Source organism: Mustela putorius, unplaced genomic scaffold (genome assembly GCF_011764305.1).
Source record: "Mustela putorius furo isolate JIRA1106 unplaced genomic scaffold, ASM1176430v1.1 tig00000196_pilon_pilon_pilon, whole genome shotgun sequence".
In the NCBI taxonomy this organism is placed as follows: Eukaryota; Metazoa; Chordata; class Mammalia; order Carnivora; family Mustelidae; genus Mustela; species Mustela putorius.
Genome location: NW_025421310.1, coordinates 1,417,680 through 1,432,777, shown reverse-complemented (window position 1 = coordinate 1,432,777; position 15,098 = coordinate 1,417,680). Strand labels below are relative to the sequence as shown.

Below are 15,098 nucleotides of genomic sequence, written 5' to 3'. Positions count from 1 at the left end.
GCTGCTGGGTCAAGGGATACCAAGACGGAGGCCTTGAGCGGGACAAGAGAGTGGGTGTGAGTGGAGTGGACAGTCCATGATGGGGGTGGGGGTAGAGATGGAGGAAGAAGCAAAGAGCTAGAACCTGGAGACAGGGTTACAGTGGGGCCACTCTAACATGAAGGGGAGTGCAGGGGGTGCTGGAAAAGGGGCAGGTTTGGGAGGGGGAAGAATGATCCCTTCCTAATCATGTCCCTCTTTGATATCTACTGTCCCCTGCCCTTGTTCCCCAGAGGCACCTTTCCCACCTCTGAGTGAGCCACTCCTCCCTCCAGCCTCCCCCACCCCTACCTACCCACCCAACACCTTTTCCTTTCCCCTCAAAAAAAAAAAAAAAATCCATTCCATTCCTATATTGTTTCTGCAAGCAGCAGGATGACTGGTTGACAAAGTCCAACCTATGAGAACTGGTCTGAAGAGCCTTAAACCTCCCCCTTCCTCTTGGTGAAACTTGTGGGGGTGGGGCACGACTGGTTCAGGCCTTTGGGGCCCTAGCCCTGTTTTGCTGTTTTTTGTTTTGTTTTGTTTTATGCCCCCTTGCTCTTTCTGTCATATTGGGCATTTACAAAACTTCACTCGGTGCCTTCCTTGTGTCCAGCCATGTGCTAGGTAACGCTATGGACCAAGTCCCGGTTGGTACCAGCCCTGGGTGGGGGTGGGGGGGCCGCAGTCCCAATCGCGAGTGCACACAGGGCCAGGAATGGGAGGCATGGGCAGAGGGGTCAGGGCCAGGACAGGGGAAGCCCAGGACACTAAGGCAGCCCATAGTGGTACTTCACCCATTCTGGAGCGTCAAGGGAGAACTGAAGGTGTATTTTCAGGATGGGGAAACAAGTTTAAAGATCCAGAGGCCGTCTACCGTCATTTTTGAGTACTTGCTATGGTACATAAAAGACTGGGGATTAGGCAGGAAGAAAACAGACAAAAATCTCAGCGTTTATGGCGGCGGCGGGCACGTAAAGTCATTTTGTGAAAACTGAAATTCAATTATTGTGGCCGGATTCTGGGGAGCCAGGAGGAGTGTGCATCAGGCCAGACGGTGAAGGGCTTTGTGGCCAAAGGGGAGGAGCTGGGACTTTGTTCCTGGGGCAGTAGCGAGCAAGGAATGAGTTCCCAGCAGTGGAGGTGGCATCCTGCCTGAGAGGAAGGACGGGGCTCCGGGAAGAGGGGTGCTGGAGAGACCACCCCAGGACTTGCAGAGAAATCCAGAGGATTAAGAAAGGGGCCGCGGGGGGCGCCTGGGTGGCTCAGCGGGTTAAAGCCTCTGCCTTCGGATCGGGTCATGATCGGGTCCTGGGATCGAGCCCCGCGTCGGGCTCTCTGCTCAGCGGGGAGCCTGCTTCCTCCTCTCTCTCTGCCTGCCTCTCTGCCTACTTGTGATCTCTGCCTGTCAAATATATAAATAAAAATCTTTAAAAAAAAAAAAAAAAAAAAAAGAAAGGGGCCGCGGAGTACGGAGCCGGCCGGAGCTGGGGGGCCGGGCAGGAAGACAGGAAGCGGGCTGCGATCGCCCAGGCAACGTAGGTCGCGCGGAACCATTGGCTGGTCTTCAGCTGCGTCATCCTCCGCCCCGCAGCGTCCGCCCTCGGAACGCCGGGGGCGCGGCCTCCGCGAGGGGCTCAGCCCCACCCGCCCGGAAAGCGGGGTGGGGAGGGGCGTGCCAAGCAGCCCCCCCCCCCCCCGGGCCGACGGGCGTCCTCACCTGGTATAAAAGTATCCCAGAGAGCAATGCTGACGATTTTGGAGCGAGGGCAGTGGCTGAGTTGAAGGAAACGGTTCTGACGTCCTCGCCACGCTCCACCCTCGAGACGTGGCCCCGCCCCCGGGCGAGTCGGAATCCTTTAAAAGGTCCGGGGAGTAAGGAAAGGGAGGGCCAGTCGGGCGTCTCCTGGCGACGGGCCGGTGCCTCCACCCAGCCAATCCTAGCCCCGCGGCGGGCAGGACTCCAGCCAATCGCGACTCGCGGTTCGGCCCCGGGGCGGAGCTGGGTGGGCCCGAGGCCAAACCGAGAGGCCCTGGGGAGGTGATTGAGTCTCCTACTCGGCGCTGCTGGGTCGTAAAGCTGCGGATGTTCCAGGACTTGGTCACTGCGAACCTGGCAGCTAAGGTGAGAGAAAGAGAGTGAAGCCACCCGGCTTGAGATTTGCCCTGAGGTGGAGGCGCGTCCCCCGAGAGTTGTGGAGGCGGGGTCAGGGCGTGGGTAGGGGGTGCAGATAAGGGTGACTGATGGGGTTGGTGGGGTTTGGGGACTGGAGGCTGAATTCGAGATCCCGGACTGAAGGCGAAGTTGGTAGGGCAGGATCTTCCAAGTGGACGGAGTTTGAAGCTGGGACATGGGGTGTTTGGAGAAGCGAGAGAACCAAGGAAGGAACTTTTTGGGCAGGAAATCTGAAGATTGGGACAATTCGCGTCTCCCGTGCGGGTTGAATTCGGGGCTCCAGTGTTCTGGAAAAGGTGTGAGGGGTTGGGGCTGGGATTCTGGGCATTTGGAAAAGCGAGAGAACTACGTGCAAGGAATATTGGTGAGGGAGACGCAGTGGAGGAGAGGAGGTGCTGGGGAAGAATCCCATGTTCAGGTCTTGGAGTCAGAGGGAGGGGGGGTGAAGTCGAAAGGCGTTTGAAAGATGGGGGAATAGGAGAAAGTTGACGACTGAGGGTATCAAAATTAGGCTCCCGAATGGAGTAGATCGGAGCGCATTTGTAGTTTTTGAGCGATGTGTTGGGGCCTGGGTCTGTGGACCCGAGAGCAGTTTGGGGGAAGAATCTGGGGCCTTCTTCGGGTCCGAAGGACCAGGAGAAAACAGTTGTAGGGCCGGAGTCTGGGGTGGGGGAGGGGAGTTCCAGGCGTGGAGCTCAGACCCGCCGCCCTAGAGGCAGCGGAGGGCGGGGCTCGGCAGGCGCCCGGCAGCTGGACGTCCGGGTTCCCTTCCCCCACCCGCCCCGGGCCCTGTGCGCATGCCCTAGGGGAGGGCGGGGGAGGGCGCTCCCTCCGGCGTGCGGAGCCCTCTGGGGATTGTAGTGCACGCTCAACATTAGCGACCGTGCCAGGTAGCTCTTGGCCCACATTTCCCAGAAGCCTCTGGGCTAAATTGTTGCCTGCCTGGATGCTGACTGGAGTTCCATGGAGGGGGCGGAGCCTGGCAGGAGTCGAGTTTAAACAAATTTTCTTGTGGGGTGCGCTTTGGGGGAGGCCGAAGGAGTAGAAGAGGGAAGGAGGGAGGCTCCTTCCCAGCTTTTGGGTGTGCTTCCAGTGGGTTAGGAAGAGGACATGGAAAGAAATCTACTCCCTGGGATGCCTGGGAGGCTTAGTCGCTTAAGCGGTTACCTTCTGTTAGGGTCATGATCCCGGGGTCCTGGGATGGACCTCGCTTACAACTCCGCACTCGATGGGGGGGGGGGTCTGCTTCTCCCACTCGCGCGCTCTCTCTCGAAAATAAATAAATAAAATCTTTAAAAAGAAGATACACTTCCTGTGAAAGAAGAGTCTCAACAAATAGGTGTCTTAACGGGGCTCCAAGTGGCTTGAATATAATAGGCCGTCAATAGATAAAAATATTGAATGAATAAATGGCAATTAAATTCTTGTTTGTTAAGGTTAACTGTAGGTGGGCCCCATGCATATTTTACAGGTGGGATCTCCTTGAGAATATGGTGAGAAATTTTACAGTCCTCATTTTTTTTAATTTACCTGACAGAGAGAGATCACAAGTAGGCAGAGAAGCGGGGGGTGGGGTGGGGGGTGTGGCAGGCTCCCCACCGACCAGAGAGCCGGAATCGGGGCTTGATCCCAGGACCCTAAGATCATAAACTGAACTGAAGGCAGAGGCTTAACCCACTGAGTCACCCAGGTGCCCCTACAGTCCTCACTTTACAGATGGGGAAACTGAGATCTGATTAAAAAAAAAGAGAGAGGCGATATCACATAACTTAGAAGGATCAAACAGCTGAGCAGTGTCAATGGTAGAATTTATTTATTTTTTTTTTAAGATTTTATTTATTTACTTGAGAGAGAGACAGTGAGAGAGAGCATGAACGAGGAGGTCAGAGAGAGAAGCAGACTCCCCATGGAGCTGGGAGCCCGATGCGGGACTCGATCCCAGGACTCCAGGATCATGACCTGAGCCGAAGGCAGTCGTCCAACCAACTGAGCCACCCAGGCGTCCCACAATGGTAGAATTTAAACCCAAGTTTCCTGCCTCCAGGCCAGGTCCCCATACTCCACACCTGTTATATGTGACACTTTTGAAAAAATGAGTATTGTGTCTCAAGGAGGCAAATTCACTATTCAAGGCCACACAGACAAGTAAGTGGGATGTAAACCCAGCTATGTGTCTGTCCAGATCTAGTTTTCTTCTCCGCAGCCCTGTGGGATTCCTCCTATGTCCATTTTATAGATTTGGGATTTGAACTAGCCCTGCTATGTCTGACTTGCTCCTCTTCTCTCTTCAGGGCACCATGGTAGGAGGCTTGAAGAGGAAACACTCGGATTTGGAGGAAGAAGAGGAGGTTGAGAAGTGGGACTGGGGTCCAGCAGGACTGCGGAGCTACCAGCAAGCCCTGCTTCGAATCTCCTTAGACAAAGTCCAGCGAAGCCTGGGCCCCCGAGCCCCGAGCCTACGCAGGCATGTCCTCATACACAATACCCTCCAGCAGCTCCAGGCTGCCCTTTGCCTGGCTCCAGCACCCACCCTACCCCCTGAGCCCCTCTTCCTGGGCGAGGAGGACTTCTCCCTGTCAGCCACCATCGGTTCTATTCTCAGGGAACTGGAGACGTCCATGGACGAGACAGAGCCCCCTCAGAATCCAGTGGCTCCCCCAGGTCCCCAGAACGAAGTGCTGCCCCAGCCCGATCCAGTCTTCTTAGAAGCTCTGAGCTCCCGCTACTTGGGGGACTCCGGTCTGGATGACTTCTTTCTGGACATTGACACATCAGCTGTGGAGAAGGAGCCTGCCCTGGCACCCCCGGAGCCTCCTCACAACCTCTTCTGTGCCCCAGGGTCCTGGGAGTGGAATGAACTAGATCACATTATGGAAATCATTCTGGGATCCTAAAACTTTGGGGGCTCTTTCCTCATCTCAGCCTTGGTGGGCTGGATCCCTGGATGCAACTGTGTGTGTGTATGTGTGTTTTGGTGGGGTCTCTAAGCAGTGACTGTGGCCTCCTTTCCTCCCATTTCAGGGTTCCACAAACCATCTTGCATGTGTGTGTGTGTCTGGTTACCGCAGCCTTCTGTGAAGGTGGGTCTTCCTGAATTAATTTATCTGTTCCAAATGCCTTAACATGACTCTGTTTCTGGGAGTCTGATTTCCCACTTCCACATTGCTTCTGCCTTTCCCTCCAGTTCCTACTCCCCTTGTGACCACTGGGGCCTCAGGGAAGATAAAGCTGGGCCTGTCAGAGGATGACAGGGATGTGCTGCCTGGTTACTATGGGAACTCAGACTTTGCTTCTTGCACCTCAAGGGAGCAGGAGGGGCTGGCCTCCTCCCCCAAGGTTGAACCCCACCTCTTTGGCAAGACCCCATCCCAGCAGTCTCCTGATTCATAACCAGGCCGGACCACGTGCAATAGGGTGGAAACCAAACCGCTCCATGCCGCGTTATTTAAAAGAAAGGCGGGTTTTGTGGTGGGTTTTGTTTGTTTTTTGCTTGTTTGTAATGACTTTTTTGTTGTTGTTGTTTTTTAATAAAAGTATTTTGGAAGGGCTGGTGTTGCCTGAAGTTTCTAAACCTCAGTGGGTCAGTGGGAGGGACCCGGTAAGTTCCCTGGACACCTGCACCCTTACCTGCCAAAGTGGGGGCAGGCACATTATTAAACATAACAACTACTGAGTACTTAAGAGTACTATTCTATCCACTTTGAATTAAGTCATTTAATCTTAATGGTTATATAGAATTTTGTTAACAGGCTTTACATAGGAGGAACCTCAAGTTCAGAGGGGCTAAATCACTAGCTCCTGGTCACAATGCAAGAAAAGCAATGACCATGGGGTGCCTGGGTGCCTCAGTTGGTTATGCAACTGCCTTCAGGTCATGAACCTGGGGTCCTAGGATGAAATTCTACTGAGCTGGGAGCCTGCTTCTCCCTCTGAGCCTCTCCCCTCTCGTGCTGTTTCTCAATCTCTCTCAAATACATAAATAAATAAAATATATATTTTTTTTAAATAAGCAAGAACCAGGGAGCAAGGACCCAAAACTAAGTTTGGCCTCAAGCCACTGGTTCTTAACTATTTGTGTCTTTGCTACTTGGTAAACTTAGATCTCCAGCCACATGGATGCATACAGGAGAAACGGTACCATGAATTGCCAAAAGGATAGGTCACTCTTAGCGCTTAAAAAAAAGTCACCGCTTTCTTTGTATGCAATGTATTGCTGAGGCCCAAAGGGTAAGGAAGATGCCCCAAAATAGCATTAAGTATAGATCTTTCTAGGGGCACCTGGGTGGCTCAATTGGTTAGGCGTCTGTCTGCAGCTCAGGTCATGATCTTGAGGTCCTGGGATCAAGCTCCCTGCTGAGCAGGGAGCCTACTTCCCCCTCTTCTTCTACCCTCCCTCCTGCTGTGTGCTCTCACACGCTCTCAAAAAAGAAAAAGAAAGAAAAAAAAATCTTTTTGAAAAAACATTTTAAAAAAGGATCTAGAAAACTGTTGACCAGGCTGAAGTTAAAGTACTAAGGATTTATTTGGGAGGTACAAGTCCAGGCTGGTGAGTAGAGAGAAGAGGGGAGGCCCGGGAAGATGGAATGTGAAATACTGCTGCCCTGGCTAGGCCTACAAAGACCTCTGAAGGCTCACCAGGTGAGTTTACACAGCATTAGGGACTTTTCTGGAAGGTTTGCAAAGAGGAACCACACCAGGGTGGAGTCCACAGGCCAGGAAAGGAGGGGGATTTTGCCTGTGCTTTCTGGCCTAAAGCCAAGATTCTCTTCCTAAGGGGGGCTTTGCATCTAAAAACAAGAAATAAAATACACACACACACACCTGAAAGTGAGGTAACTGACCAATGGGTGCCAATCAAGAGAGAGAGGAGATGGTCATGAGAACCTCAAGGCACATGTATTTCACATCTCAATATGGATGCCCATTGGATCAGGTCTTACTCCTACTTAAAACTCTCAGTGACCTCTCACACCCAGAATAAAACCCAAACTTCTGTAAGACCCGGCAATCTTGCTCCTAACTTTGCAGCTTAATCTTCCACTATTCTTCACCTCAAGTCACACAGGTCTCATTTGACCTCAAGCTCATATACCCAGGGCCTTTGCACTTGTTAATGGCCCAGAGGACATTTCTCCCACAGCTTCACTGATCCAAATGTCCCCTTCTCAGATCTCCAGGTGCGCCATTCCCCCACCACCCTCTATTTGATTTTCTTAGTAGCACCTATTCTATCTCAAGTTATTTATTACTTATTTATGGTTAGGTTTCTGGTCTATTAGCAACTGGGAGAGGGAGGGGTTTTGTTGGTCTTACCATAGCTGTATGCCCCAGTACACACAACTATGCTCAGTACAGGTGTGCACTCAAGAACAAACTTTTTGTTTTCCTATTGAAAAAATGAACTCCCACCTTGCAATGGTCAACCCTCGCTCTCACCTCTCTGAATTCATCTTCTTCACACTACCTCACACTACCACTCTCCAGTTCTTTGAACACACCAGCATGTCCCAACCTCAGGCCTCCAAAGTACCCACCTCACCCAGCAATTGTGTAACCCATGAAAAGGAGGACCCAATGTACCCTAAGGATTCCAATAATTGCTTACATTTATTGGGTGCCTACTCTGGGCCTGGTGCTCCTCCAGTCATGGGAATAAAATAGACAGCTCCTGCTCTCACACAGCAGTGCATTTGGGGAAGGCTGAAATACACACAAAAATAAGTAAAATGTGCAGTCCGTCAGGAGGTGATAAATGCTGTAGAGAAAAAGAAAACAGGAAAGTGGTGGGGGCATTGTTATTTCAGTGGGATGGCCAGAGAAGGCCTCACTGATAAGGTGACATTTGAGTTAAGACCTGAAGGAGGTGAGAAGTGAGTCATTATCAGTTGGGGGATGGGGTGGGGAGGGGGATCCATCCTTGTAGAGGTAACAGCTAGTGCAAATGCCCTGAGGTGAGAACATGAGTGGAATGTTTGCAGGACCCTGAAGAGGTCAGTGTTCCTGGAGCAGAGTGTACAAGAAGAGAGCATCTTACGAGATGAGGTGAACAAGGTGGGTGTCCCACGGGAAGGAGTGAGCTTTACCGAATTTGATGGAAGCCATGGAAGGCTGCTGAGCAGAGGAGAGATGAGGCCTGACTCACCTTTTACTAGGCCCTCTTTGCCTTACAGATCCTGTAGCTTGCTAGTACTACAATGAGGGTAGTATAAGGAATACCCCCACTTTCCAGATAAACAAACAGGCTAACAGAGACCCAGCTCCTGCCCCGTTAAAGAACTGATGAGAGAAGTGTAAAGGATGGCCCGCAAACGAACCGGGCCTGAGGACAGAGTCCACCTTCCCCAAACTGCCCTCCTCCGGCCGGCGGGGCGGGGGGCGGGGCTAGGGGGTGGTGGTATGGATGGGGCGCGGCCGTCGTGGGGCGTGGCTGTCGTGGCGGGCCCCTCCCACCTGTCCGGCTGCATCCTCATCCCGAGCTGGCGGGGCGGTGGAATACCCCGGAGGCGGCGACGGTGGCGGGAGCCTGCCCGGCGCCTGCTCCCTCCCCAGAGGCCGGGTGGGGCGGCAGGCTGGGCGGCCGGCTGGGGGCGGGGCGCTTCCCTTCCCCACCCCCTTCCCCTGCGGGCGGAGGCTCCTCCCCAGGCCTGCTGGACCCGATGGCTTGCTTCTGGTTTCATTTCCAAAGGCTTGACCTCTCTCCCTCTCCCTTCCCCCCAACCCTTTGAATTCCTGGCTTTTTCTGCACTTTCTGGTCTCAGCTCCAGGGTCACCTCCTCAGGGACGCTCTCCTGGACCACCCTGGCACAGGCCTCCGTATAATCCCGTCCTATTTTGTTTTCTTCAAGGCACCGAAGAGAGGCCGACATTATCTTCCTCGGTTATTCATCTTCCAGGGTCTCAAACCACTCGGAATAAAACATAACCTTCTCTAGACTTCTCTAAACGGCCCGAAAGCTTCTCCGACCGCCCCCTCCGCAACATACAGTCCAGCTACACTGGCCTTGCTGCCCCGCAGACTCCATCCTCGGGACCTTTGCATTGGCCCTTCCCTGTGGCTGGAGTATTCTTCTTCCAGAGCTTTACTACTTCTCCCATTTCATCAGGTTTACTCCGGGAGCTTTCTACCAGCATCAGCACCCGCCCAGTCTACCCCACACCTTCATTCCTCTCCTTTCGCTCTGCTTTATTCTTTTCCATTTCACTTGTCACCTTCTAAAATACTAAATTATTTATTATATTAAGTGTATTGTCCATCCCCCCCATCAGGGATTTTTATATAATTACTGCCCTATCTGGTGCACAGGTGTTCGATCCATGAATGTTTTTGTTGTCATACTTCTTTTCTCTGTTTACCTCCTCCCCTGAGCCATGAAAAGTGAGACCACTGTGTGAGACTTACCCAGCACTGTACCCCTAGTGTCTACAATGGCGTCCATGATATAGTAGGTGCTCAATAAACACATTTTGATCAAATTCTTGAGGTTCCTATGAATCTCCAGCATGTGATCTGGAGCAAGCCACCTTTTTTTCCTAGGCCATAAGGATAGGTTATGAGGGAAATTATGTGAATTTGCCTGGGAGGGGTTTGGTTCTATTAGCATTTTACCCTCTTTTTATTAGGAAAAAATTTTTTTAAATTAAGCATATAGAAAAGATAGGGGCAGGGGTGCCTGGGTGGCTCAGTCGGTTGACTGTCTGCCCTCTGCTCAGGTTGTGATCCTGGGGTCCTGGGATGGAGCTCCCTCTTCATTGAGTCACCCAGGCCTCACCCCCTCCTCCTGCCCCCTGCCACAAATATCTTTTGTAGCTGTCTCCTCTTCCCCAAATCAGGATTCATTGAGCATTCATGTGCTTATTTAGTTGTAATAAGGAAATTATATAGTAACTTTCATTCCAGAAATTTCCCCACTAACAAACCCACCAATCCCTTTTTCTGTTTTCTCAAAATTGAATTTTTGGTGGAACAGCCCAGTTGTACTTGTAGATGTCCCACATTCTGTATTTGTCTGATTGTGTTCACGTTTAATTTGTTCCTCTCTGTTTTCTGGAAACTGAAGCTCAGGTCTGGAGGCTTCACGAGATTCAGCCTATGAAATGTAACAGGGAGACCCCAAAGGGAATGTTGTATACTTCCTAATGCATCACATGGGGTGGTACCCAGTGTCGGGGTGTCCCATGATTGTGGGTGCAGGGTTTCCTCACATGGTTAAGATGGTGAGCAGCACATCTCCCCATCATAAAAGGCTATTTGTCTCTTGGCAGTTAGCAAGCAACCTGTGGGGGAATGCCTTGGAGCCTGCCAAGATCCTGTTAACCTTTTACCCTAAGGTTTGAATGAACATCCATTGCTAACTGCTCCCTGATTCAACTAATATAGTTAGGATTTTCTGGAGCTTGCTTTGGCCAGGAGCTTTACTCCCGACAGTTCTTCCCACAACTCCAGAAAAGTTAGCAAATGAGCTACTTGGCGAAGCTAAGTCCCACTGTCAGTTTATCAGACAAGTGTTAAATTCCTGTCTACCTATATCCCACTCTGTGCGTCCCCCCGCCCCCACCTAATTGCCTGTGCCATAACCACAACGGCTTTACTACCAACAAAAGAACATGAGCATTTTGTGCAATTATTCTTTCTTGTTTTTAAGATTTTATTTATTTGAGAGAGCGAACCTGCGCACAAGCAGGGGGAGCGGCCAGCAGAGGGAGAGACAAGTAGGCTTCCCGCTGAGCAGGGAGCCCAAAGGAGGGCTCCATCCCAGAACCCTGGGATCATGACCTGAACCGAAGGCAGACGCTGAACCGACTGAGCCACCCAGGCGCCCCCAATTATTATTTTTTCTTTTTTTCTTTTTAAGTAATCTCTACACCTAACGCAGGCTTGAACTCAGAACTCGGAGATCAAGGGTCGCATGCTCCTCCGACTGGGCCAGTTTGGCGCCCCTGTGCAATTATTCTTTTTAATCCTCAAAATAATCTCATTTTAAAAAGACGAGGAACCGGAGACCCTAGGGGATTAAAACACTTGCCCAAAGTCGCAGAGTTACTTAGGGAATGGAGCCCGGGATGTGACTCCCGTGGCTCCACTCCTAACTCCGCCCGCTCCTCCTCCCCCTCCTGTAACCGCCATTGAGTCCAGCTGCCCGGCATCTATTTGCTCAGTGTGCTACAGGGCTCTTACAGACACAACCTTATTTTAAATTTTCTAACTTTCAAAACATAGGCAAGAAGATGCCCATTTAACAGAGTCTGTATGGCTCAGAGAGGTCCAAGATCTTTTTCCAAGATCGCACACCCAGTGAGCGGTGAGAATGTGAACCCATGCCTATCCGGCTTAGAGTGCAACTCCTGTTAGGGGTAGGCCTGCAAGGAGCTCAGTTGCTGGGTTTTGGCAAGTCTATGGGCAGGTGTGCGGTCCCGCACCTCGAGAGCCAAGAAACACCGGACCCCTCGCCCGCCGCCCAACTGTCCCGCCTCAAAAAAAAAGCCAAACCCACCTGGCCGGGTACCCCCACGCAGTCCCTGGGCATGCGCCCTGAAGCCACCCTCCTTTCTCTCCGAGCCTTCCTTCTACAGGCTCCGCCCATCACCATCCCAGGCCAATCCCCGGGTGGAAGGCGGGGCCACTACAGGAGTGGGCGGTAGTTAAGGGGAGTCAGGAGCCCGGAGTCGTGAGCCGGAGTCAGAACTGCGTCTCCCGACCCAGGCGTCGGTTGCTGAAGGAGAGCTAGCGAGCGATGCTGCCGTCGCCGCTTCCTGATTGGTTGCGCGTGGATCCCTCTTCGTTCTGATTGGCAGCGGGTCAGCTAGGTATGTAAATGAAGTAAAGGGGCCTGAGGAGAGAAGGGAGACCCGCGGCGGGGTCGTTTGGCAGGTTCGATCCCCGGGTCCGGCCGGTGAGCACCGGGGCTGCCCGGCATCGAGATGCGCGGGCTCCTAAGTGCCGCCCGGCCGGGCTGGGTGAATCACGCCGCAGCCCGGGAAGGGGGCGGAGGCGCCGGCTCTCTGGCTCCGGCTGCGTGACTCACCCGCCCCCGCCGCCGCCGCTTCGGGAGGAGCCGCCTCCACTGCCTGCCGGAAGCGAGCACGGGCCGAGAGGGCAGAAGAGCCCTCCGGGGATCCCGACCCGCACGGCCCTGGGAGGCAGGCAGGAATGACAGGCAGGACGTGGGGGCAGTGTCGAGGATCCCGGGGTCCCAGGGGCCGGAATCCCCGGGGAAAGCCGTCCTGGCGCCTCTAGAGGGCGCCGGGACCAGGGGGAGGAGTTCGGGTGGGGGCTGAATTCCTGCGGTTCTGGACTCCCGAGTCTTCGGAAGGAGGCAAGGACCGTTTTGAGTAGTGTGAGGGGGTCAGTCTTAATGTACTGTGGGGCAAGGGCTCGGGGACTGGACCTTGCAATCTACCAAACTCAAAAAAGCAAGTTGGGCCCGGGGTCCGGAACTCCAGGGGCCCCTACCCCGGGGAAAGTGTGGGTGTTTAAAAGTTCTCTCAGTGACCCCCGGTGCCCGTCAGGATTTCCCAGCAAGCTCTGTCTACTCTGCCTCCCAAATAAATCCTGAATCAACCAACTTTCTTCCAAGACCACTGCCAACCACTTTCTTCTCCAGGCCACCATCATCACCCGCCCCAGAGTGCAGTAGCCTCTGAGTGGAGCTCGGGACCACGTTCTTCTGTTTCCCTTCCTTCCCGCATTATCTTCCTCAAAGCAGCTTAGGGGGATCTTCTGGAAACCTAACCAGTTCACAACGCCACTGTATTCCCTTATCAAAATCCTTCAATGACACAGTGCAGTCCAAACTCTGCCTCTGCTTGTTCTCCAAATCCCATCCCATCCTGCGTCACTCTGCGCCGACAACACTGGTGCTTTTTATTTTATTTTATTTTAAGTTCAAGTTCATCCAGCCTCCAAGTCTTTCTTTGCCTTTGTTGTTGTTCTTTCTTACCTGAATGCTTTCCCCTTGGTTCTTCCGTGGCTGACTCCTGCTTGAGGGCTCAGCTCAAATATCACCTCCTCCCAGGAGCCTTCCCAGACCACTCTCCAGAGAACCTGCTAGTATCTTCCTAGCACCATCTGTACATTTCCTATATTTATTTGTCTGATGGGTAGTAGACACTTAATAAATGTCAAAGTATGTGAAACAGCTGCTTTCCCCTGGGGTTAAAAAAAACTTCCTGAATATTGGGTGCTTCACCTGGTTTGCTAAAGAAATATACTAGCTATTCAGAGTACTTGTTAATCAGAAGAGTTACAATGTATTAGGCACTGTTGTAAGTGCTTTTTTGTACATTATCGCAATGATTCCATAAAACAACTCTTTGAAGTAGATAACTATTATCATTCGTATCTTAAAGTTTTCCTAAGAAAGCAGAGGCTCAGGAAATTAAATGGCCTGCCCAAGATCACACCTGCACATCAGTTATCAGAGCCTGGGTTTGAACTTCACGTTGACTTTCTATAACGAATGACTGACTCCTCCCTCCCTGCAGATGATGCTGAGCAAAGGTCTGAAGCGCAAGCGGGAGGAGGAGCAGGAGAAGGAAACCTTGGCAGTGGACACCTGGTGGCTGGATCCCAGCCTCCCTGCAGTGGCCCAGGCCCCCCCACCCGCCACCTCCAGTTCCCTCTTTGACCTTTCGGTGCTCAAGCTCCATCACAGCCTGCGGCAGAGCGAGCCAGACCTGCGGCACCTGGTTCTGGTAGTGAACACACTGCGGCGCGTCCAGGCATCCATGGCCCCTGAGCCGACCCTGCCACCTGTGCCCAGCCCCTCTGCGGCCCCTTGTGTGGCTGATAGCCTGCTGGCCAGCTCCGACGCCGCCCTCTCGGCCTCCATGGCCAGCCTGCTGGAGGACCTCAGCCATATCGAGGGCCTGAGCCAGGCCCCCCAGCCCTTGGTGGACGAGGGGCCCCCAGGCCGCCCCACCGGGGGATCCCCACCCAGCCTGGGTGCCTTGGACCTGCTGGGCCCGGCCACTGGCTGTCTGCTGGACGATGAGCTTGAGGGCCTGTTTGAGGACATTGACACCTCTATGTATGACAGTGAACTTTGGGCACCAGCCTCCGAGGCCCTCAAACCTGGCCCTGAGGATGGACCTGGCAAGGAGGAGGCTCTGGAGCTGGATGAAGCCGAGTTGGACTACCTCCTGGACGTGTTGGTGGGCACACAGGCCCTGGAGCGGCCGCCGGGTCCGGGGCGCTGACGCCCACAGTGGGGATGGTAGTCTGGTGTCCCAACAGAGCCTCGTGGCCAGACCAGCTCTCCTCTGAAAGACATAGCTGGCTTCCCTAGAACAGAGAGAGAGGGGCTTTGGAGAGAAGAATCCAGTCCTGAGTAACTCCACCTCTGTCCTCTTGTCTAGGACTTGTGAGGGGAGGCTGGGGGAGACTGGGATTGGCTGTGGGGATGGGAGGACAGGGCCTGGTGTTTGGAATGTGATTTGGACCAGGCTCTGTGCTGGACTGAAACCCCAGGGGCTGGAGCCTGGGAGTCTTTTCCCTGATGTGGGAAGAGACCACACCATTTTGTGGAAATTAAAACTAGTCCTGGGAAATTTCAAGTCTGTGTGCTTTGTATCTGGACTAAGGGCGACATAGTAACTTCCAGCATTTAGTGAGCAGGGAACTGGGCATCTGGCACAGTGCTAACCCTTGCCAGCCCCCGAACAAGATGGGCGTGATTACTATCCCCATTTGACAGCCCAGAAACCTGAAGCTCCAAGCTCCCTTGAGGACATGGGTTTCAGACCATGAACTTCACTGCTTTATATTGGTCTGAGAAGCAGATGGGTTAGCTCTGGTAACTGGAGAAAACTCCCCAGAAGTACTCAGCCAGGTTTCCCTGGTGTGCCCAGTGGGTACATAATGGGGGGGGGGGTGAGCCAGGCCACTTGAATCTTCCTCTGTGTC

The 15,098-nt window shown here is 53.1% G+C and overlaps 2 protein-coding genes across 2 annotated transcripts; both read left to right on the top strand.

Annotated features, from left to right (window-relative positions):
* The first annotated feature begins 1,910 nt into the window (after positions 1–1,910).
* SERTAD3 (SERTA domain containing 3) lies at positions 1,911–5,741 on the top strand. The gene is made up of 2 exons (XM_004776121.3): positions 1,911–2,146; positions 4,489–5,741. Exons 1-2 carry the CDS (start codon positions 2,108–2,110, stop codon positions 5,089–5,091), a joined length of 642 nt encoding a protein of 213 aa, XP_004776178.1. The 5' UTR covers positions 1,911–2,107; the 3' UTR covers positions 5,092–5,741.
* A 6,109-nt stretch (positions 5,742–11,850) lies between these two features.
* Positions 11,851–14,749, top strand: SERTAD1 (SERTA domain containing 1). Its single transcript, XM_004776122.3, has 2 exons — positions 11,851–12,001; positions 13,679–14,749. The coding sequence occupies exon 2, from the start codon at positions 13,679–13,681 to the stop codon at positions 14,390–14,392; it is 714 nt and encodes a 237-aa protein (XP_004776179.1). The 5' UTR covers positions 11,851–12,001; the 3' UTR covers positions 14,393–14,749.
* The last annotated feature ends 349 nt before the right edge of the window (positions 14,750–15,098 follow it).